The following is a 25,378-nucleotide window of genomic DNA, read 5'->3' as shown; positions in this document are numbered from 1 at the left end:
AAATCCCCCTCATGATGGCGCTGGCGCAACATGTACACCAGAGCTCTCTGTAATACAGAAGGGGATGCATTGGTCCCCATAGCACCGTTGTGCTATGGGGACGCCTGTTGTGCCTCCTCCCCGGGGCTCAATGTATAATATGGGCCCAGGATTCTTAATGTCAAATTTTATTTAGTAGAGAGTTAATAAGTAAAATAGTGACAACCTATAAGCCAATGAACTAATAAATTTCTAAAAGTTGTGGGCTAGATGCTATGCTGTTTGCAATAGAGGACAACGTAGGTTTGATGGTCACATGGGCATTATGAGAAACTTGCTCCATCCTCCAATTATCCTTTATCTTGAGCACTTGCTTCTAGTTGTCAGCTGCCCTCCTACACTCATAATTAGAAAGCCTTACCCTGGGCGTGACACCTTGTAATTTCCGAAATTCATTCGGATGCACCGACCGGTGAGCGGAGGGTTCACTTAATAATAATTGATATTTAATTTTTCTAGAAAAATGCACCCCTTTGCTAATGTTAAAAGCTGGCCTCAACTTTCTATGTAACCCGGGTGAAGTTTCGTTTGCGCCAGCATGATCTCATGGTATTTAAAGAATGTTGCCGTTTGCGAATCCTTAATTGCGAAAATTAAGGAATCGCAATTAAGGATTCACAAATGGCAATGCATGATTAATTCGCATTTTTTTTAGCGATTCGGTAATTTTCCTTAATTGCGATTCACATTTTACGAATCGCAATTAAGGCAAACCCTTCCCATTGATTCCTATGGGCCAAGAGGCCCATAGGAATCAACTGGAAGGCCTTTACAATTTGCGATTTTCAATTTGCGAATCGCAAATTGAAAATGCAATTTCAAGGGTGCAGGGGGGGGGTCCAAAGAACCCCTCCCTGCACCCCTGAAATTAAACTTAAGTGCAATTTACACACACACATGTCCCAAGGACATGTATGTGTGTAACATGCAACTTTCAAAAATGCATTTTTGTGCATGTTTGAAGGTTTTCGGTAAATTAGCACGAGGTTCAACCTCATGCTAATTTACCACTTCCAAATAGAAAATTCGCAATTTAAAAATAATCATGCATTGCATTTCAGAAATCTGAAATTGCGATTTCTGAAATGCAATCGCAATTTTAGAAATCGCAACATGATTGCGATTCCTAAAATTGCGAAATACATGATGCATTCCAAATTTGATAATTGCATTCGCAAACGGCCGAAAATTGCGATTCGCACCGTTTGCGAATGCAAGTATCGTTGAAGCATGTGCCCGTATGCCTTTTTTAAACGTTTTTCAATTGATATTTCGTTCGGATAAAAGTCCTGTAGCAGGAACCCTGGAAAAACTCCATCAAACTAAACACGAGCAACTGTTGTTTGCCTCACTTGCGATTTTTCGCTTATTAAAGCGCAAAACGTGTCCTCGCTACCAAAATGTATGCCAGGATGCATTTCAAGGCTAAAAAAAAGCGCAAAATGCTAAACTAGCATTCAAATAATAAAACATGAATTAGAGTAATTTTTGGTGTACTTCACGTGCATTCCCCAAAGGAATTTACTCAATTTCTACCCAGGCCTTTGACTGTGTGGTAAGGAACTTAACGGAGAATAGAAACAAATACTTCCTCAGACCAACATCAAACCTACAAAGACTAGAAAAGTTCATAAACGTCTGTTGAGAGTAGTTATCACAAAAGGCAAAGAATTAGCAAAGTCTTGGGCATCCATGCTGGTAAAAAAAAAAGTTTGATTACGGACTTGACAAAAAAAGATTGGGGTGAGTGAACTTCTTAATTCCACCGGCAGAACTGGAGGGATTTAGTAATTGAGCGTTACTCTTGTAACACGGAATTACTAATAAATTCTGCTACTTCACTCTGCCGGCAGAATTAACCAGTAGCACTGCCGCCGCCCGCTGAATTCAACCACACTAGAGTTTCTGCTGTGCCTTCTGGGCTGTATCTTTGTCAAGTGTGCATTATGTGGCCAGAGGTGCACACTAGACGGCACCCGCATGAGTCTTGTACCTCACCGGTCAGGCGGTTCTCCTGAAGACGGGGAAGCAGGAAGGGCTGGACTGGCTGTAGCGGGCACCAGGCTTTTCCCCAGTGGGCCGCCAGGGTGGGTGATGTTTTAGGACTCTGGAGGCTAGTTTTTGCTTCTGGGGAGCCAGTTTTGTAGCACAGCTGCAATATCGCACCCATGTAACAAAATCTGCCACACCACCACACCATGAGTGGGGGGCGGCCAAGCAGTTTGCCATGTACGCTTTTGGTTCCCAGTCCGGCCCTAGCAGCGGGACAGCTTTCAGCTCCCTGGGCAGCCAGAGTTCTGCCTGGGATGTACCAGGGGAAAAGAGGAGGCAGGACAAAAGGAGATGACACAGCACTCTCTGGAACATGGTAGAGCACGAGCCGGTCACTGGAAAAGAAATGAAAGAAAGAGATCTGGAAGTCGGACTGAGGGGTATATAGTCCTTCGAGCCATTAGGTGATTGTGTTATGTATAGAGTTGCACTGGCATGCAGAGCTTGCTTTTTATTCCTGCAGTACTGCTGAGCACTCAGTCTTTAAATGTTACATTCTACTGCTTCTGAGTGCTCAGTCTTTAAGTATCCCCAGGTAGCAGTAGATATGCCAGGACTACCTGTTAGCACAGGGTAATTGGGGGGGGGGGGCGGACTGCCATGGAATCTCGCAGATATTATATGTAACTCTGCGGAATTCCACGGAGTAAAACTCTGCGAGTTCCACCCAACTCTAAAAAGGATTCAATGCCAAGACATGTTTTACTAATAATAACAACAACCCATATGGACGGATTTCTCACATTCCTCACTGTCCATTCAGATTTACATATTTCTTAAAATAAAGTGCCTAGGTACTTCCTATTCATCATAGACATTCCAGCTGGAGTTTCAAATACTGTATCACATCACACCCTTGTAGCTGTTATAGTAACACAGTTAACCCATTGTACCATTATGCATCTTTAACAAATATTCAACAATCGTCTTGTTACCTTAATGTTCTCAATAGGAAAAGGAAATGATACGGTATAAAACAGAACAGGACACACATGTTTTCCACCATAGTCAATACTTTAGTGTTTGGATAACCCTAAAGGACCGCCCCAAAACACACAGAAAAGACACTTTTAACACTATCAGCTGTTATCATAGAAGGATCGTGTTTGCCACTGTGTCTATTAGCATATCTAAATATGTCCTTTGTTACTTAAAAAAGTTTAGTACTCATCCATGTAATTAGAGGTGTAATTTTCCATTGAAGATAATTCCAAGAAATGGTAACAAGGTTATCCTTTACAATGTGACGTTTTTTGACGTGACTGACAATTTTCGTTTTAATAAGGGCTTTGGACATATTTGATTTTATTAGATTTGTGGCCAGATGGAGATTCCTAATTGTAGGAAATTGGATTATTGTTTGTAGTGAGTGATAAACCCCTTCAAGAAATAATGGCAACCAATGTCAAGGTGAACCCCTATAGTCACATAATTAACCTGAGCTCAAGCCCCTGGTAGCCATGGCATAGAGCAGACAGCAGCCGCGGTCTGTGCTGGTAACAGCTGTGGGGTGGTGGAGCCGGTTAAGGGGGGATTTTGAAGGACAATGAAAGGAAAATTAAATAAATAATTAATTCTCCCACAGCATCGTCCCTCGAAATCCCCCCTATCCTGGCCCCACCGCCCCACCACTGTCACCTGCACGGACCGCGGCTGGCACACAGGTTTGAATTAAGGTAATGTGTAAAGTATTTATGCAGTGCCAAAAGTCATAATATAAAACAATAACATTCCCAAACCAAATTAGAAATATATTGTAAAATTCTGTAAACAAAATACAAACAAATGCTAAAAATCCAATAAAGGTAACCAGAGATATTGATTTTTAAAGTGTTAAGAAGGAATAGTGCCAAGAAGCATAAAGTGCCAGTGATAGACAATGGTCATGGTAGTCCCAGAGGTAAGAGCAATTTGACACTGACTGCAGTGGAGCCTGGGATACATACAACAACCAGGTTCATCATGTTCAAAAGTTTTACCTTCTGACTTTATTCTTTAGGACTCAATCCACCACAGGTGTACACTTCTAAATCCCCCATCGACCACAAGAAAGACACCTAGAGACTCACAGGGTGCCAGACAGAGGTCAAATAGTAGGATCCAGTCCAGGACTAGTTGCCACTGGTCTGCTGTGAAGTTGCAGGAAAAGGCTTCTTGTAGCTTGCAATGTCCATGTAGCTTAAACATTCTATCATCCTTTTGATCCTTAGAATCCAATTATTTGTTCTGTGTACAAGAGGGATACCAGGCCCAGTCTTGCAGGCTCTTTTCAAGTCTCATACAGCAGGTTCAGACCTATTCTGTATGCATGGCAAGAGCTAATACTAGAATGACTCCTTTGCACTCCTTAACAAATGGAGCAAAATATCCCATGCCCAACTGCACTAAATTTGGGAATTTTCATGAGGGCAGATGGCTTTGGCCACACAAAACATGGGCTGTGAGGGCTGGGGATGTGTGTGGATAGTGGACTATAATAATGCTAGTCTCCTCGCATATCTAACACTACAAAACAATTGGGAGGAGTTACTGTATGCCCAGTAAATCAAAAGATAGATGTCTGTTGGACCAAAGCATGGTTTCCCAGCAACCAGACAGTGGGTGCAAAAGAAATGTTTTACAATCCTGTGTTCCTGGTTTTCTAGTACACCTACAGTGTTATATGTTAATTTCAGCAGGCATGTCAAGCAGGGTTTGCTACTCCACCAGGATTTGACACTGTAATTTCAAAAAGAGGCCCACTGTGATTGGAGCCTGTCTGGATGAGGGACGAAAGAAGTTCCCTGTTCACATTTAAGCTAGCCTTTGCCTGTGATAGGAGAGGCCTCTTTGAAGTTAATCTCATTCCTTGGCCAAACCCAACTAGTCATCCTATTAAGGGAACAACACCTCGAGAGACCCAGGACATTGTTCTTTTCTCTGTAGGCAGTTTTCATCCCTCTTCAAATGCTAATTACTGGCTGGCAGAACATGGAAAACAAATGCAAACTTAGCATGCAGGAACTTTAAGCAGGGCAAATGTAACCTTCTAAAAAATACTTTTCTTTAATATTTATTAAAAATCAGAATTCACTATTGAATTGGATCATAATACCTAATAAACATAGTTAGGTAATTATTTTTCTAGCTAGTCTCATTCCTAAGATATAACATTAGGATTTTTCATATGTAGTCTAGTTTTCTACATAGGACAGCTAGGTCTGCCACGGTGAAAATAGCTTTTGGGTCACTGTAAGAACTGATAACATAAAATGTCAGCATGTCCTACTTTTAAACACCATACACTCCAACTTTTGGGTGACATGGCCTACATAAGGGTGACTTATTCATATTTAAAAGGAAGGTTTTGACTTGTCATGAAGGTATTTTTTAATGAGTTGAATTCCATTTTTACACTGCAGCAATCAGGCTAACAGTGGTAGGCTTAAAACCATATTTGCATTGCCACTGTAGTAGATGGCATCCCTTGGTACATTTTGTACTGCATCCTTGGGACTTATATGTAAATTAAATATATCAATTGGAAATTTGCTATTTAAACATGTTAAAAGGGGAAGCACAGGCACCTGTCTACTGGGTAACAGAGGTAAATTGCACAGAGTTTCAAAACCAGACAAAAAAATAAGGGTTAGTGTAGGAAATTGTATTATTAGTTGCGCACGTTGTGAGTCCGGTGCAAGTAATAGGTCCACAAATTCCCCTTACTGGGAACCAAGCACCCCATTGTAGCTGTTGACACGCTCAGGCTCGCGAAGCAGAGAAGTCCAATGCCTACTCCCAGGGAGTGGTGTGGGCTAGTAATCACATTTACTCGCACACAATAGTAACACTCACTAAATGATTTTCCAGTCAGTGCTTTTACTTTGGAAAAGGAAAAATACATTTATTACACACACACTACTAAATACTGCAAATTAATTTCCAAATGTATACATAAAATAGATTGAAGATACCATAGATGACACTCCGCAATCAGATTTGACCCCTGTGGGGTCTTGACCATCAAAATCATAGTACCCTCACCTATACCAGACAGCAGATCACAATATAGAGAGTATCACTTTAAACAAAACAGGCCTTTTGCCTTTATCAAGGGTTCACCATATTACAGGAACAAAAAAACACATGTTAAAAACACAATAATTTTGTGCATAAATGCAATAATCAATAATATCTAAATGTAATTGCAATTCGTAATATCAATATAGCATATCAACCTTGATCAGAAATCATTGTCAATATTATTAAAACCATAAAGCATTTTTAAATGAACATAAGATGTTTATGTGCTTTTTATACACTGTCAAGACACATAGGGGCCGATTACGATGGCGGGCGGACAAAGTCTACCCGCCATCGCAGCTGCAAAAGGGACCACGAGCCATAGGTGCGGCGGTCCCACCATACGAATTAGGATGCGCCCGCCAGTGTGGCGGGCGCATCCTATATTTTAACATTGCGGTGGGTGGCAGCACCCGCCACAATGTTAAAATACATGGCGCCTGCCACCTTGTACATAACAAATGCAGGGGGGTATCAATGGTACCCCCACGTGCAGCACCCATGCCCCCACCTCCCGGGGGGACCCCAACGGGGCCCCAAAGGCATTCTCTGCCTGTCTATTTGTGGCGAGACCTCTGCTGAAAAAGACAGGCATCATAATGCCCACGGCGGTGCCTGCACAGCACCATCGTCATAGCCCCACTGTACCGTGTCCCGCAAGGCCGGCGGAAAAGGACCGCCTTGGGGGACCTCGGCCACATCACCTCTCCACCCATGTCTCAACCCTCCTTAACAGCATGCTGGGACAGTTGAAGATGACATAATTCAGGAGTTACTGGTCACATGTGCTCTTGCGGTCTCAGCTCTGCCCCTCACTGCCAGGGCCTGTATCACCAAAACCTCAAAGAGGATCCCCTTCCTGTGTTGGCTTCTGTTTTCTTGACTTCCTACTTTGCTCAGTGTGCCTGGGCTGTCCCTAGCCCCTGTGCAGTGTGACGGGCAACTAACAGATGCAGATTTTCATCTCCACCCCTTCCTCCTCAGGTGCTGAGGGATGCACTATCAATTACTTGTTTTATGTGAGGTAGCCTCCCTAGTAGTCTCTACTGGGGAGAAATGAAATTAACTTAGCCCTGCTGGTTGAGAAAAAGATCCTGAGATGAGATATAGAAATATGACAATTCTGGATGTCTCATTATGTTTACTTGTATAGTCTTGAAACCTGAGAATTTGAACTTAGCGCATCTTTTCGACCCCAATTTCATACCTCACGGGCCTTTACGGGCCTAAGGGAAGTAGGACTGCACTCTAGGGCAGATTTCCCCCTATGTACATAACAAAGTGTCACTGCAGATGAAACAGTAAATCTCACTAACTTTATCTATATGTACCCACTAATATTATAAAGGCTGTCCTGTGTCAATATGTAGCCCTGCAGAGTATCATCTGCACCAGGCTACCTATGCACAGTTATCTCTCTGCACATGAAGATAGTCTCACACTTGCAGCATGCACACATGTGCACATGTGTGTGCACATGTTCACATGTAACCAACCAAGTGGCCCTTACCCTGTGGCTGACACTGGCAATAAACATGCACAGTCCATTTGCCACGTGATTACCAAGGGTGAGACAAATGTAGTGAGACTTAGACAGAATCAAAAGTCTAAAATCTGATGATCCAAAAAGCTAAAAATCTGGGCATGTTAAATGGGCAGAACTCATTTTGCACCACCAGTGAGAGACAAGAAATCCAGGGTGACCATGAGGAAAAGCTGCTTCCTTTACTCATAAAGGCAGTGGCGACTTCTCCGCAATGACGGTGGAGCGTCGCCCCACTACCTGGCGCAGAGCCTGCAAATGAAAAATAAAACGATGTTCTAGCATCGTTTTATTTTTCATTTGCTGCCTCTGAGCCAGCTTGTGCAGGGAGGGGCGGGGCATGGGAGAGGGTAAGATGAGTGCTAGTGTACTCCCTATGTGCGCGCATATGTGTTTGGCCAGCCATCTCAGGCCGACCAATACACACACGCACACTTAGTTTTGTCCAGGTGGGCTGGAGATACCCCAGAGACTCCTGAGGGGAGAGTCTTTCCAGCCTGCTAAGGCCAACCCCTGCACTGCTCTGCAGCACAGAGATTGGATGGGAGTCTGTCCCAGGGGCGGCTGGGATCAGAAAGGGGACAGCAGGAGTGACACGGCACGGGAGGCAGCCGGCGGCTTCAGATAAGTTCTTTTTTATTATTACTAAAACGTCCCCCAAGGCCCCGTGCACTCCATCCCTCCCACGCTACGCCCACCCACCCCACCACCCTTTCTTAGTTGTGACCACCCTTGCATAAAGGGAACAAACCTCACAACCATTCTCTCTGGACTAATGGACATTCGTGACATTAGAAATTCATCATCCACATGCAGTGAAACAGTAAACAATCTACCATCCTCTGTAGGTGGATCAGCTGTGACTTTATATAATTCCTTACTTTACGTTTTTATTATAGATTAAAATGGAAATTAGTCATATTACCCCTCTGACAGACTCCCCAATCTGAAGACAAAGGTGAGCTTCCCACATATTTATTTTCCAAATCGGTCTGAGGCCTGAAACCACCCATGAATTTGTTTTAAAAGTTTGATTTATTTTGGGTGTACCCCCATTGAGTTTCAATTTTTACCACTGCATATTTGTTAGCAATGAAGAACAGATTTTTGAACTGTTCCAGGTCCCTAAACTCACCTAAAAGCCATGCTGAATGTCAGAAATCACCTCACTCTCTCTAAGCTATGCAATCTATTTACATTGCAGTGCTCTCCACAGCAGTTTTAGCAAGGATTTGAGCAGGGAGATCGGCCTAAAACAGCTTGGGTCAGAATAATGGCCTTTTTAAAAATGTGACATGCAATCAAAAAATTCAAGGACTGAAGGAATTCTGTCTGATTAAAATATTCTTTTTAACTCTCATCAGATAGAGCTGGCAAAGGTGAATATTAGCCCTATAGCACCTCAGCAAGACTTCTATGAGAAGGACTAGCATAATTTCAGCAGTGACCTCAAAGAGATATGTATCCTATCAAAACCCACTTAATAGGTGGAATAATTAGTAATATGAAATGTCCTGTTACACTCAAAAAGCTTAAAAACACTCTCTAACCATTTTATTACTGGGATAACTGCCCTAAAGTAGAATTCACAACTTCATGGTTGCTTCTACCGGATACCAAAATCCAAAACGTGTTTGTGTTTTCAAAATACCACTCTGCCTCTAACTCTTCCCAGGCATAACTTTTGTTGTGTTCAATTCTCACTAGAAAGCTAAATTCTTGTAATCTAACGTGGTCTAAGACAACTAATTTGACCATCGTTGTTGGCAAACATTCAGCTTATCTTGTGGATCTATTCAGGTTGCTGATCTAAGGTCATCTTCTTTGTTATTGAGGTTCTGAAGCTCTAAGTTATTTCAAACTTCATTAGATTGTGGCCCAAATCTAAGTGAAATTATGGACCTAGCCAAGGTTCCTAGATATGGTTGTATCATCCTCTAAGGGCCTAATTGCATTCCTGTATGACTTAATTCCTGCTAGAGATAGAACCCATGAACCCATGAAGGTATCTAGCATCTAGACAAGGTAAGGTGAAATCGTAGAACATTGGCAGCCTTCTCCCCACAATGTGGGCAAAAGCTAAAGATGTAAAACATCAGGGAAGAAAAATGGAGGTCACAAAATCACCACACCTACCTCCAGAAAAAATATATAATAATATCCATGGCTATACCCTTCTATTACCTTACTGTAATTCATTGTATTCATACCTAAGGTACCACATGAATAAAAGGATGCATTCAGTTGGTAACTCAATCACGGTTGTCCAGCAAAAAGAACAATATCTAAGAACTCCCTTGGATCAGCCTAATCTGGGGTCAAGACCGTCCTGGTGGCATCATCCTACTAGCTTGGGATGAGGTGGCCTAGGATGAAGCTTGTTACATTACGAGAATGAGCCCACCTCTTACAATTCTTGAAATTACCTTGTCCAGCAGGAGAAACACAAAACATAACAGTGTTCTGTGTCCATAAAGAATTAGGACCTACTTATTCAGACTTGAGGCATCTCTCTTCCCTTGGGTTCCGTGATACAGCTACCACACCTCATTTCTGTGTGATATACAAACGCTTAAGATACCACCCACTAAGACCCCACATGCTTATACCATTCCCAGGTGCATGCTCTACACTGAGCACAATCATTCTTTTGGGACAGAAAGGCATGAAACAGATTGAATAGCATGTTTGAGAGGAGGACATAGGTCAGTGAAACAGCCGCTATGTATCTCTGAGCATATGTGCTGGCTCTTCATTTTCTGAAATCGTGTTTTCTTCTTTTTTAATCAAAGATGTACTATTTCAGATTTTTAGCACTTTATCCTCCCCAAAGACTCAGTCATCATCCCTTTCACCTCTTTCTTTCTCTTCCATCCTCATCATTACACCTCAGTGTCCCTTCCTTCTATTTTAAATCCACCCCACTACCACTACTGATTAGTGCTCTGAGCCACCTTCATTGTGCGAAAGTGATGTACAGTCTATCAGCATGACATATTGTCGCATGACTTACACTGCATACTACATTAAATAATCCTGTTTTCCTTCCTGTACATCATTTCCGGCATCATTTCATATAAATCATAGGGGCACGTATTCTTGTTGTTTTATCTCGTCCTTTTTCTCTTTCTCTCAGTCTTTTTTCTCTTTATTTCCTTTTTTGCATTCTTTTAGCCTCCTGTTCCTCTTTGATATGTTCTCACTGTTGATAATTGTACAGTGTTCTGGTACTGTTTGGACACGTTTAAATTCACTTTAAAAATAAATAAAAGTTAAATATTTTAAGGAGCCATTAGATTTATCCTGGGCTTCAGAAGTCTTTATTCTACAATAGTACTTTGCTTTAGTTCTATGTTTTATTTTAGTAGGGTGAAGGGTGATTTTAGTCTCCAAAAGTGTTAAACAACAACATTCTCGCTTTCTCAGAGCTATTTTCTCTGCATTTACATGGTGCTGAAATTCAAAGGGCTTTTCAAAACTCTTTTGAGATGTTGATGTGTTTGGGGACAAGAGAGGTGTGAGCTGTTTTCTGAAGGCCGGTATGTTGGATTGTTTTTGCAGAGCTCTTTTGGGAGTCTGTTCCAGGTGGCTGGGGCCGGTGCCAGAAGGATCGTCCCCCTGCGGAGGATTTGGAGAACCGAGGTATTTGAAGCGTGTAGCCTAGGTTATTTAGCAGCTGCAGGTGCATTGTGTGACATCTACTTAGATGTCTGTCTGTCTGCATGATGTTGAACCATTAATAAAAAAAATCATGCGTTGGTATGGAGCCACCTCGAGACTTTTAGGAAGGGAGTTGTGTGGATCCTCTTTATTTGTGGGCTCATTATGCCAACGTTATAGCCATTTCCCAGACTTGCTCCTACGTGCACTGGGGCCAGGCTGTGTTTAAGTCCTAGTATACAATCCTTAAGACATACAACATGTCATATCTGCACTGGACTGAATTGAAGATCATTTGCACAGACCAATGTAAAAATTAAATTTTAGAATGATGTTCTCTCTGGGTCCCTATACGGAATTAGTAATATGAGAGCTAAAGCAACTTAAGTCTTAATATGAGCTGTATTAGAGCTCCTGCAAAGTTAAACAATCTAGTGCATAAGCTTAAAGTTAATTAAACATACATATAATGACCCCAAATAAATTTAGTAATTATAAGAAAGATTCAATAATTAAAACACCATCAAAATGATCAGATTCTATTGAGGAGATCTGTTGGGAATTTTAAGAGAATTATCCAATGCCGATGGAAAACATTTGGGGAAAAAATCCAATGTAAGTCAAAGGGAGATTGCAACCTGGGCTGCACGCAACGTTATGGCTGACCTGTGATGGATCGTAGTCGGATAAAGGTTGCAGGTTTACACTGGTAAAGTTATCTGGAAAACTACTACTTAGGCACGCTTTGTAGCTGATCTGCAATGCGGTGATGCATGGGTAATGATGTGAAAGTCATCTTGGTCAGCAGAGTTACGTTCAGACCTAAAAATCTTTTCAGCACTCACAATCTTTCAGGGATGAAGGCAGGCTCCTCTGGCCCAAGAGAGCTTGATGAAGTTAGATACCTTACTTTCACATTACTATTGACGCCTCGAATTTCAGGATCAAGTGCTCCAAGTGGACCCGATCTAGAAAAGTGGGTGCAAAGTTGCATATTTATCAGGAATCTTGCCACTTTATACCTTTTCTATTGAGACACAACATTTCTATATACTTCTTTTATTGAGATTTGAGTACATTCTTCTTGAATCCTCTACACTTTTAAAATCTCTTCTAGTGATCCTAGATTATAGGTTCAAAGGAGGGACAGACTTCTTTAACCCTTTTGTTCACGGCCACAGCTAAATATCCAGTCACAACTCAGCCAATTTATTTGTCTATCAAAGCTCCCTCTAATCACTATCTCCTGGTGGACCTCCCTGGCCCTCACTAACAAATGAAAGAGCTGTGTGTTCAAACTGAAGAATGATTCAAATCTTCTGTCCTTTTCAGGTAAGCAGAAAGACTCTAATAGCAGCCCTCTTCTCTGTGGCATCTCCAAGTCTAGCAGTATTAATTCCCTCTAAACCAAGCATGTGAAATGTAAATGCAGAGAAAGGCCAACCCGTTTGTCTTGGTGTAACCGATGATCACTCTGCCCTCTTCCTCTTTCTCTGAAACAGGGATCCTTAGCTTATAAGCCAAACGTTTTTTATGACGAGAGCTCTGGGTGAGGGTGCTGAGCTACCTTAACTATCACAGACACATTAGCTGCATAAACCAGTCAGATAACTCCTAGTTCATGAGGTAGAAATGAACAGACTTTCTAGAAGTCCTATTTGTGGCACTTGGATGACAAAGATAAGCTTCTGGGACAATGTTTACTATTATGCTTTTTAAAATTGCATTGCCAGCTATGTCACCTGAGGTGAACATTCAAAATATCAAATTTTAAATATTGATATGCCCAAATATCGAGTTTAAAATATTGAGTGGACAGAATATCGACTGTCAAAAATATAGTGGTGCAGAATATCGAAATGCAGGTAAGAAATATCGATTGTCATAATATTGAAGTTAGTAATAATGACAGTCATAATATAGTTGTTAAAAATATCTAATTTTACTTTAGTGTTTTAAGTGTTAGTATATGTGTTAAAAGTATGTATTATTTTTGTAATGTATGTTTGAATGTTTATTAAGTAATTAATTTTATGTAAATTAATTTTTTTGTAATTTAATTCCGTAGCGGATTGTGGGTTTATAGAGGAATAGGGTGGGAAGTAATTTAATGATAATATATTTGTTAAGGATAATTTAGAATTATTTATTTTATATGTTGATTACTTTTTGCGTAATTTAATTCTGTTGCGGGTTATGGGTTTATAGGGGAATAGGGTAGGAAGTAAATTAATTGTAATGCATTAATTACTTATTTTATTAATGACTAATTTAGTATTTAATCATTTATTTTTTTAATTAAGTTAATTAATGTGTTATTAATTATTTATGCATTGATTAATGACAATTATTAATTAATTGGTAATTATGTTAATTGTGCTTTTAATAATTAGTAATTAATTAGATATTAATTATTTATTTGTAAATATGTTAATTGTATATTTTATTAAGGAGTGGTTTGAGTGTTGATAGGGGAGTAGGGTATGAAGTAATTCAGTTTTAATATAATTTTTATTATTTTTTAGATTATATTTATTAAAAGTAATTTTATTGTGTTAAATGTGTGAATTAATTTAGATTTTATGGTTATTAATTTTATTGGTAATTGTTTTTAGTTAATTAATTAATTGGTAATTATGTTAATTTATTAATATTTTACAATATCACAGGTGACGTTTATGGGGAAAATGGTGGGAAGTAAATTAATTTTGAAAAAAAAATTACTTGTTAATTAATGTTAATTATATTGCAGGAGTGGGTTTAGTAAATTATTCCCCTACGCTATACAACACTTTCCCTACTGTTACACTTGGTGTAGTGGGAATATTAAATTATTCCCACCTGCTATCCAACACTTTCCCTACTGTTGCACTCACTGGAGTGGGTATAGTAATTTTTACCCACCCGCTGTCCAACACTTTCCCTACCGTTGTACTCACTGGAGTGAGAATAGTAATTTTTACCCTCCCGCTATCCAACACTTTCCCTACTGTTGCACTTGCTGAATTCAGAATAGTAATTTTTACCCTCCCACTATCCAACACCTTCCCTACTGCTGCACTCGCTGGACTGGGAATAGTAATTTTTACCCTCCCACTATCCAACACTTTCTCTACTGTTGCACTTGCTGAAGTGCGAATAGTAATTTAACCCCCCCTATCCAACACTTTCCCTACTGTTGCACTCGCTGGAGTGGGAATAGTAATTTTCACCCTCCCGCTATCCAACACATTCCCTACTGTTGCACTCGGTGGAGTGGGAATAGTAATTTTTACCCACCCGCTATCCAACACTTTCCCTACTGTTCCACTCGCTGGAGTGGGAACAGTAATTTATACCCACCTGCTATCCAACATTTTCCCTGATAACTTCTACTATAGCAAAGGCCGAGCGCGCGCAGAAAGCTCGCCGAGGTTCTGCTCCAATAGCTAGTCCTACGAGTTCTGAAGATGAAGTCTTGGAGCAAGGTGAAGGGTGCCAAGAGGGCACCGGTTAAGTGAGGTTGGATAACGCCAGTCAGAGATTAACAAATTTAACCCAAGAGAAATCAGAAAGAGTTAATTAACTATCTGGTTCGGCTATGATGGGAGAAAGTCAGGATAATACCTCTCCGGTGGCGAATCAGGAGAGTATTCAGGAAAATTCTTCCAGTTTACCTCTGGGCAAAGTTAAGTACATCTGCTGTTTCAGAAACCAAAGGCGTCTCAAATTCCTTTACAGTCTCCACTCCCTTTGCCGCATCTGGCTTCTAATCAGGAAATACATGGCGCAAAGAACGCACAGGTGGTCCTGGCACAATCTTGTCTCAAATCGATTGCCCAGGACCCCCTCTGCTTTTTCAATGTTTGTCGAACCCCTCATCTTCAACGTCATCAACGGAAGGGGGCGATAGAAGCGCGGAGGCTGGCACCGGGACTAGTTTTCAGTGTTATATAAAATGCATTCTCAATCTCATTCTTGACGAGATTAGGGAAATGAAGTCCACACAGGCCACTGAAATTGCAGCACTGCATACATGCTTATCAAAAATTGAAGAGATAGTGGGGGGCTTTTCCGTCAAGACTGCAGGAGGTCGACTCTAGAATTTCTCCTTTGGAAGATCAAATGACCTGAATCCAGCAGCAGGTCTCAATAGATAAAAAACAGAAGAACTTGCAGGAAATGAAGTTGGACGAATTGGAAAACCATTCCCGATGCTCAAATCTGTGGTTAGTTGGGGTTCCAGAGGGTTGCGAAGGGTCTCAACCAGTACAATGGGTTGAATCCTTTATCAAGGAGAATGTCTGCTGGATTTTTCTCACGATCAATCACACCCACAGAGTTCCAGTGCAGCCATTCCCTAATTCAAAACTGACTAGAACTATCCTAGTGAATTTTGGGGATTATGGACTGAAGGAGCAGATCTTGACTAAAGCAATCCAGAAGAAGCAATTCTCGTTGCGAGATGTCCCCAACTGTCGTATATTTTCAGATATGAATGCAGCGACAGCACGTCACCGGAAGAAGTTTGTTAAGCTCCTTTATCTGTTTAAAGCACAGAGAGATCAAGCGGCCATTGCCCAACAGTCGAAATTACGAGTTTTGGTTTGAGGCAAGTTTCACATGTATACAAGCCAAGATGAAGCTCAGGAACTACTGCAAAAAATCACCAAGAACAAGTTAAGGCATTGGACTGTTCGATATGATGGACACTGGTTATTGTGTTTTCATGCCCTTTTTTTCTTTTTTCCATTCTACTGTTTCTTCTCTTTTTTTTCGCTCTATCTCTATTTTTGGGTTGGGACAGGGTGGTGTATCACACCAGGGTGTAATACCATGGCACCCGACATAGGGGGCCCACTTACTGGGTGGACAGGGGGTAAGGCAGGCAAGTACCCATCTGCCAGCAGCAGGAAGGGTCCAAGGGGATTTGGGGAGGGATGGGTCTAGGTAAGGGCACTGAGGGAGGGTGGCAGCTGGAAAAAAGAAAATGAGCAGAGGTATTTAAAATATTATATCAGAAGAAAAGGTATGTTTATCAACATTTTGAATGCAAGCAACAGCCCTAGCGATGGGTTATAGTGTGCGTAATATTTAGATCAATGTTAATGGTATTTCGAATAAGCGAAAATATGGTGGATTGATAAGATGGTTGGCGGCATTTTCGGCCTAAATTTGTTTTTTACAGGAAACCCACCTTAAGACTAATGAACCAAAATTGGTTATTCCTAAATCTTTTTCTAGGGCCTATTTTGCTTCGCCCAGGCAGCAATAAGGGGGGTTGCTATTTATTTTGGACGAGGGATAAACTGGGACATCATTCAAATTCAAAGAGGTCCATATGGAAGATGAATATGGATTGTAGCCAAGGTGCATGGTAATATGCTGAATTTTGTAAAGTATTATGCACCAGTTGTAGATGACGTTGCAGCTCTTAAAAGTATCAATGATAAAGCTAGAATGCCGGTGGACACAATACTACTACGTGGTGATTTTAAATTTATCCAAGGTCTGCAAATGGATACATCAAATAAAGCAAAAAAACTGATAAAGCCTGGGTCCAAAAAGTTGATAGATGTTATGAAACAGGATTATCAACTGGTTGATCCTTGGCAAAGGGCCCACAGTGCAGCTAAACAGTTTACTTATTATTCTCGCAAATTTCAGTCTGCTTCACGTATTGATTTTTTTCTAGTTTCATGCTCCCTGAATTGTTTAAATACTGAGATTTTGGCCAATTCTTTTTCAGACCATTTTCTGTTAGAAATTGAAATCGATCTAGAGTTGGGGGGAAGAGAAAAATCCAGGTGGCAGGTGAATAGACTTTTCTTAACCAATCAACAATGGATTATCAGTACGCAAGAATGGATTAGAGAATTCTTTGAGAGCAATAGGGGTAATGCAAGGCTTTTTTCAGTTTGGAAGGCTTTTAAGACCTCAGTATGAGGACAAATGATTGCTTTTATGGCGGAACAAGTTAGAGATCGTAAGAATCGAATAAAGGAACTTCAGATAGCAGTTGGTGTGGTCTTGGTAAAAAAAAAGAGATTCCTCCGGTAGGGGACATCAATCAGGAGAGGAATTAACTAAGGCCAAACAGGAACTGAGGGAGTTTTTTTATCAGGGAAGAAATAATCATCTCACAGTCTTACCAACAGAGAGTCTATGAGGAAAGACAGATGATAGGAAAATTGTTGCCATGGTCTACTAGAGTAAAACAAGAAGCAGCGGTAATTGATGAAATGGAGATACCTGGGACACAGATATTAGTTTCCGAGATAGAAAGAATTAAAAAAATATTTGTAGATCATTATAAGGAACTCTACTCAACTGACTATCAGGTATTAAAACAAGCTATTCAGCGCTATTTTTATGATATAGAACTCCCCCAGATTTCTAGTGGGCAGAAAGGTGCATTAATGGCTGATATTCCAGCAGATGAAATTTCTAGGGCCTTGGCCTCAATGCCAGCAGGTATACCTGTGGGAATGATGGTCTCCAGACTGAATTTTAGAAAGCTTTTTTGGAAGTGCTAGTACCATTTCTGCTCAAACTTTTTAATTATGTTAAAATGGAAGGCGATGTTCCAGGTGCCTTTAAAGAATCCTCGATAGTTAGCTTTGTAAACAAGGACAAAAATCGCAGGGAAGTAAGCTCTTACAGGCCAATTAGTCTTTTGAACATAGACTATAAATTAATGATGAAAATATGGGCCAATCGATTTACTACAGTGGCCCAATGCATGATACATACTCATCAAACTGGGTTTATAGCAGGCAGGTCAATGTCGTCAAATACTGGCTACTTAATTCAAGCAATTGACTATTTTAACACTCACCAAATTCCCGCTCTGATAACAATGATGGACGCCAAGAAGGCGTTCGACCTGGTGAATTGGGGTGCTCTATTCTATGGCCTTGAAAGTTTTGATTTTCCTTTACAGACTATCGCTATGCTCCAGAATATACATCAAGGAGCTCAGGCACAGATTAGGATAAACTCAAAATTGGCAGGTACCATAGATATTAGACGTGGAACCCGGCAGGGGTGCCCCCTGTCGTTAGTATTGTTAACCTTCTTCATTGAACCTCTGGCTGTTAGGATTCGGGAGAATATAGAGATTAAAACTCCAATAGAGGGGATGTCGAAATTAAAGTTACTCGCAGATGATGTTATACTTTATCTTAAACGTGTAAGGCAATATATTGAAATAATTTTAAGCAAATTCACGGAGTTTGAGGCGATTGGTGGATACAAAATCAATCACAAAAAACTGAAGTATTGGCGTTAAATGTGAGTAGTGATTTTCTCCCAGATAATTTAAAACAGCAAGCCTATTCTCTTGAGCCGATTCGATATCTGGGAATCTACGTTTCAAACCAATGTGTGGATCGATTTAGCTTTAATTATGAAGCGACCCTGAACAAAAATAAAGATCTATTGGGCAAATGGATGCTTCTTATCCTTACTGTGGAGTGGTGTGGCTCACTGGTTAGAGGTGGCAGACCCGGGAGCAGAGGACGGCCCGGGACCAGGGTTCAATTCCCGACGCGGCAGGGTTTTGGACCAGGGTCAACGGACTCGATAATTCTCGCCTCAGAGCCTACTCTAACTAGGGATCACACTCGGCAACTCTGGGCATTAGCTTGCCTCATCTCCACAACGGCCCCCAACATACGCCGGGGATGCCTGGTTTCACCTTGGAGATACCCAGTAGGGACCATCTCACAGGGAAAGCCAGGATGGGTTCCGCAGCGGTCTACAGCGCAGAGATACTCCTTCGGGAGTTGATTCTAGCGCTTTAGAAACCCACAATTAATTAATTAATTACTTTGATTTGGCGTGTTGCACTGATAAAGATGTCAGTACTACCCTTATTAATTTTCCTTTTTTCCAATGTTCCACTTAAAATCAATGCAGTATATTTTAGAGAATTGGAAAAATTATTTTGACAGTTTATTTGGAATAAAAAAGCATCAAGGCTAAAATCATCAACCCTTCAACTGGATACTAGCTGGGGTGGGCTGGCACTCCCCCATTTTCGTACTTACCATGAAGCAGCATTTATGGATATAGTTGTTCGGCTACTTGATAATAAGGGATCTTTGGATAGCTTTTTCCTGAATAAAATGATCCATGAAGCTGGATCACAGCTCCCGGTCTTTATGAAAACATTAAAACTTCCCAAGAAAACAAGATACAAGACGCTTCAAGCGTTTACCAGCAGACTTCAGAAACTCTATTCTCTAGAAGCCCAGTCTTCAGGATTTGAATATCTGGGCTTGAAAGAGACCAAAGCTTGGGCCTTTATATGTGGAATAGCCATGTTAAAATCTGGGAAATAAAAGGATTAAAAGAGTTAAGCCACTTCTTAATAAGAGGTAGATGTATTAACTGGGATGAGGTTCAGGCACGATGTGGCAATAAGTGCAGGCTACTCTTTTTTAGCTACTTCCAACTTAAATCACTAAGAAATAAATATGTACTCCCAGGAAATGTAAGTACCCCTCCAGTTTTATCTGCTGTGTTTAGAACTAAATTGCGAAGTATAGGGAATTGGTATCGATTATTTTGAAATCAAGGCGAGCCCCTTTTGGTTACCAAATTTCTTAAAAGATCAAACAAGAACTATCTTGCAATATTTCAGTTGGAGAGTGGCAAACTGTCTCTCAACACAGCAGGAAGGTATTGAGAGCCGCACATTTTAAAAGGATAGCGTTTTGGTCTCGATGGATGGCTTATTACACCCCACAAGCATTGCATAAAATGTATCCTGAGGTTGAGAATAAATGTTTTCGGTGTCAACAGGTTGGGGGGGGTGGCTGGTGCATGTTTTTTTACATGCTCATGGCTGACCCAGTTCTGGGAGAAAATATGTGCTGAGTTTAGCCATGCGCTCTTGAGTAGGATAGAACCTGAGCCTGAATTGGCACTTTTTGGATTATCAAAACAGAGGCAACTTCAGCAATTAACTAGATGGGGGGGGGAAGTTTAAATACATTTCTTTTTTGGTGGTACATTCATTGATCCTCTAGAATTGGAAACTGTCAAAAGCCCGACCTTTCTTGAATATTATAATAAAATTAAGCGAGTAAAAGCCTATGAAGAGATTTATGAGAAATGAGTGGGAGCTACTAGAACATTTATTTCAGTATGGAAGTATTTTGATCAAATGGAAAAGGCACTCCAGGGGTAGACGTATTTGCTGGATTTATGGCTTTTAGACTAGTACTTTATGAGTAAATGAAAGGGTTTTTGCTATTGTTATAATACTCTTTGTGAGTATATCCTTTTTTTAATGAAAAGGACTGTATTGTATTATTCGTGTTATATCGGTAACCTCTTTTTAATACTTTTTTGTATGTAGGAAATAGTTGCCCAAGTCTTGAAGTCACCTAACATTCTCCTCAAAGAGAGCTAGTTAATGCTGCAGGTAATCAAGATCATTTTGCATTCTAAGGCCTCACCCTCTTCTCGAGGCCGGGCATGAGACTTCTTCGTCCTGTGATCACGACAAATTCATTTTAAAATGGCATATTTTAAACCACTCTCAAAACCAAATGGCTGTCTCCTGATAGAGTGCTCACTGTTTGAAGATGCCAAACATTTTCCTGGTAGGGTTTACAGTCAGAATGCTGGTACCATAGGTTTCCTGAGTTCTGGATTGTACCTTCCTAGTTGGCTAATTTGTAGCTGCAGCATGGATACCTGCATCTTCTCATTTTTCCTATTCGGTGTGCCAATGTGACCTTTGTTACTATAGCCTTGTCTACTCTTTTATGCACAAACCTAGCCGCAGGGTTATCTATTCTACTGCAGGCCCATCTGCAGGATACACATGTAACTTCTTCATTAGGCCATATTTGCCAGTACTGATTTTCAAGGGGCTGCCAACCAAGTCATTTCTGGGAACAGCATGCTGTCAGAAGCTCTTCTCCTTTCATATGGAATGGAGCCATCAGGTCCAGGCAATTAGCATGCACTATATGGAATGCTCAATTGTGGAAATTGAGAGTGAAGCATGTGACAATTTTGAATCTATTTTGGAGAAGGACAGTTGTACATGGTCAATGATGCAATGGTCCTCATGAGTTTAATGTTGGTAGGGAATTAGCCAACAATAAAGATTTGTTGGCTGCCATGTATACCATAAACAGGAATATGTCCAAGATGTGTCGAAAAAAGCAGAAGTGGACAACAAATCTTTAACCGCCCTGATAGACAAAGCGGCAGATGTATCCCTCATCACTCTCCACTTCACACTTGTTTTTGTCAAATGCCCTTAAGACGACTGCTAAGGGCTTCAAATCATAATTGCATGTGCAGGACGAAAGAATTGAATAGCTCAACTCCAGTTGAAAGAAGATGAATCAGAACAGGTCTCTTAATTTACATCAGACTAATGTAGAGTTCTAAGATTAAAAGTTCAAGCAGTTGAACTGTGACAGGAGGGTGGGTGGGTGGGGGGGGTGAGAGATCAATTTTGGGTGTTTAAAATTAGTTTCTGTCCCAACTGAGCAGCATCACAAGTTACATAATTGGCTTCAAATGGAACATTGATTACAATTATACAATAGAATGTTTATATTTATCTAAAAAAGAAAAGTACAGTAATTGTGAAAATAGTTATAAAACGTAGTGTACCCTAGGAATTGGAAAACTGACTTAGTAACAGTTCGCTCTTCTTTTAGCTTCTTAGCCAAATTGTATTAATTTGTGGGAGCACAGAATTATTAAATGAAGTTTAACTACTTCTGGGTTGTGCTTTTGAGAGACTAGAAAGTTAAATATGCCGGAAACCCAGTGGACACTACACAGACTGGCTTATGCATAGTTTATTCGGCATTGGGCCGTGTCGACACAGCAGATTATGTATGCCCATGTGCTGGCGACATACAGGCATGTTGTGCTGTGTTTCTACTATCATCAGCAATATGGGAATGACTACCCTATTGAGTCGATGCTTATGCAAATATGTATGTTTGTAACAGGGGCAATGATGACTGTTTTGCTCTACTAAAGACCCCACTTGTCCTCCTGGCAAGCCACCATAGTCTTTTGGAGACCCTGCAAAATTACACACAGAAGTCAAACCATAAATCACCATGAGTCCTCCAAGTGTCTCTGTGCCACTGAAGGTTAAATAAGTATAAGACACAGATCTGACTGCACATGCTCTGTGATAAGGCTCTAGGTCTCTCTTGTGGGGGCGGGTGAAAGAGTTTTCATTTTTTTTTCAGCCTTAGCAGAATTGTTTTGGAATTAGATTCAATATCCTGTTACCATGTTTACATTTTTCTGTCCATCTCCGTTATCTAGATATATCTATCATGTGTCACCAGAATGCCTCCCAGAGATTTGACGTATGTAAATATTCACATTTGTACTTGGCAACCACAAATGCAAGAGCTTTAGTTTAAAGGAGGGAGAAGCAGTCCTTTAAAACAACCTGCCTGATTTAGGACAATGAGTCTTAGCCATTTACTCTAGAAAAGATGTCAGGCTAGTTCAGAATATCAGTGATATGCAATAACCCCCATGTGGAAAGAAGGAGGCTCAGAGTCCCAATTCTTTAAGATTATGGCTAGCTCAATGCTTAGCCTTCATTATAGTTGGCAGTCAAGAGATTCTTCCATGAACACTAACCCCAAAGAAATTGAAAGAAACAAAGACATTCTCAATGTCTTTTTGTCTCTGTCCATAGGGATATGATAACAGAGCAGAAAAAAGGGTCTGCCTCAAGCAACCAGGTGTTGAAAAACGAATTGCTTATGCCAGACACAAATATCACCCTGAAGTTGTACGCTTCTCGGAGATTTCTTAATTCAGCAATTGAGACCAAAACTCTATTCTTGACCACAGTAGTAAAGTTGACCACTGAGTAAGGTTCCATAGATACAAGCATCAAACTGTAATTGACTGTCTCAAATGTATATTGTGACCCTCCAGATGGTCAATAAAATGTCTATGATCTGCCTACAGAGATCCTTCTCGACAGTCTACATGTGACAGCAGAAAGGCCAAAGACATCTAAAGTAACATTTCAGCAACTTATAACTTTGGGTGACATTTGGAAAGCAGCCACATGAGTAGCACCCCACACGTTTTGTAAACAGAATGCCCTGCACATATTCCCCAGAACGCTTGCTCGGTTTAGGGTAAACATGCATCCGAAAATCTTTGATAAATTACCACGATCCTATTCAATAGTATTCTTTCAAGAATGGGTATTTAGATTATTTGTCATGCCTTCTGTTAGTCTGCGTGTATCAGGGCATTAAGTTTAGAATACCGTCAACCTATCGGCTCTTAGACTCGTAATCCTTTCTGCAAACAGCCCAACAACAATCCTTACCCTCTGTTTCTACGACTATGTGTATGTTTTGAAGAGAAACAACTCAAAAATGAAGTAAAGCTTGCCAGTTTGTTTAGGGGCAAGCTGGGTTGCTGACCAGGCATCTAAATTAAACTATGTGCATTAGTAGTTCAGTTCACTACTGCACCAGGAAGATACCTTCCAATATTCTGGAGAATTGAGGGATAGGGATCAGGGGCCTGAAACACAAAGAGCCAAGAAGAAGTTACACGTGACTCAAAGGCCTAGTTTCCATTGGTGCAGAAGATGCCCTGGGGCCCTTAGGCCTGGGGGCCCTACTGAACCCTGATTATGGAGGCATTTTTCAAACAGGGGAAGGATACTGCCCTGTTCCGACCTTTGACCCTGCTCGCAGGCAGGTCGCTCCCCACGCCACCACACTGCCACCAGCTGCCTCGTTGCTCCTGCTGCCGCCGTCTCCAGCTCCCTTGTTCCCGCCGCTGCGTCCCTGTGGCCCCGCCCCCTGACACCCATTGGCCACCCCGCTCCCCCCTCCCAGCTGCTCCTCTCTCCCTACCCACCTCTTATGGAGGGCGCACAGCGGGTTCGCCGTTGGCATGCCAAAGGCAAGGACCGTCTGTGCCCGTCCGCGCCTGGACCGCGCCTAGCGTCAGAACCCCTCGACCCCACGAACATCACAACACCAGACTCCGCTAAGACGCCAGCACCCTCCACGCACTCAGCGCCGGCCGAAACCACACCTGCTTCCAAGCCACACTGAAACAGACTCACGGACCTTTCACCTGCCACACCTGCAGCTTCACCTGCAACAGAACCACCAAACCTCCAAGGACCGGACCCAAACACCTCCGCTGCATACTCCTCAACACCCGCTTCGCACGCAAACATGCCGTCGAGCTTTGGGATCTGCTCGACACCTCCACCCCAGATGTGGCCTCCCTGACGAGACCTGGTGGAACTACTCCTCGGCGCCAGACATCGCCATAGCCATCCCGGACGGCTACAAGATCATCAGCAGGGATTGCGCCAACGGACTCGGAGGAGGAATAACCATCGTTCACAAGTCCACCCTCAAGGTCGCCACCCACGCAGACGATACCCTTAACACCGCCGAACACCTGCACTTCCCGATCCACACCGACCCCACCACCACCCTCAGAGGAACACTCATCTTCAGACCACCCGGACCCCGAGCACAATTCAGCGACTCCATCGCTGACCTCGCCAGCACCCACGCACTCGCCTCCACAGACTACATCCTCCTCGGGGACCTGAATTTCCACCTCGAGAACAACAACGATGCCAACTGTGCCACCCTGATCGACAACCTCGTCAACCTCGGCCTCAGACAACTCATCGACGCACCCAACCACGCCGCTGGCCACACACTGGACCCCATCTTCTCCACAGGCACCCACGTCGCTATCGACCACATCACCGAACTAAACTGGACCGACCACCGCTGCATCCATTTCACCTTCACCAAACCAACCACACACCACCGCTCCCAACAGCTGCCACGCCGCTAGTGGAGCAAAGTCAAGGAAGACCAGCTAATCACCACCCTCGCCCAGAACCCACCCACCGACCCCACCAACCCCGACTCCGCAGCCCGCAACCTCAGACAATGGATCGACGACTGCGCCAACACCCTCGCCCCACTCAAGAAACCCTCCAACAACCACGCCAGCAAGAGAGCACCTGGT

At 41.8% G+C, this 25,378-nt stretch overlaps 1 protein-coding gene across 1 annotated transcript in view; it reads left to right on the top strand.

Annotated features, from left to right (window-relative positions):
• The window catches only part of PTPRT (protein tyrosine phosphatase receptor type T), a 1,693,536-nt gene that overhangs the window by 1,365,277 nt on the left and 302,881 nt on the right, over nt 1-25,378 (top strand). Inside the window, exon 15 of the mRNA XM_078652140.1 lies at nt 11,258-11,338. Coding sequence (XP_078508266.1) covers nt 11,258-11,338 — 81 coding nt within the window. The remainder of the gene's footprint in view (nt 1-11,257; nt 11,339-25,378) is intronic.

The sequence above is a fragment of the Lissotriton helveticus genome, chromosome 7 (assembly GCF_964261635.1).
Source record: "Lissotriton helveticus chromosome 7, aLisHel1.1, whole genome shotgun sequence".
Classification (NCBI taxonomy): domain Eukaryota; kingdom Metazoa; phylum Chordata; class Amphibia; order Caudata; family Salamandridae; genus Lissotriton; species Lissotriton helveticus.
Note: the sequence above shows the minus strand (reverse complement) of the source record. Positions and strands in the feature narration are given on the sequence as shown.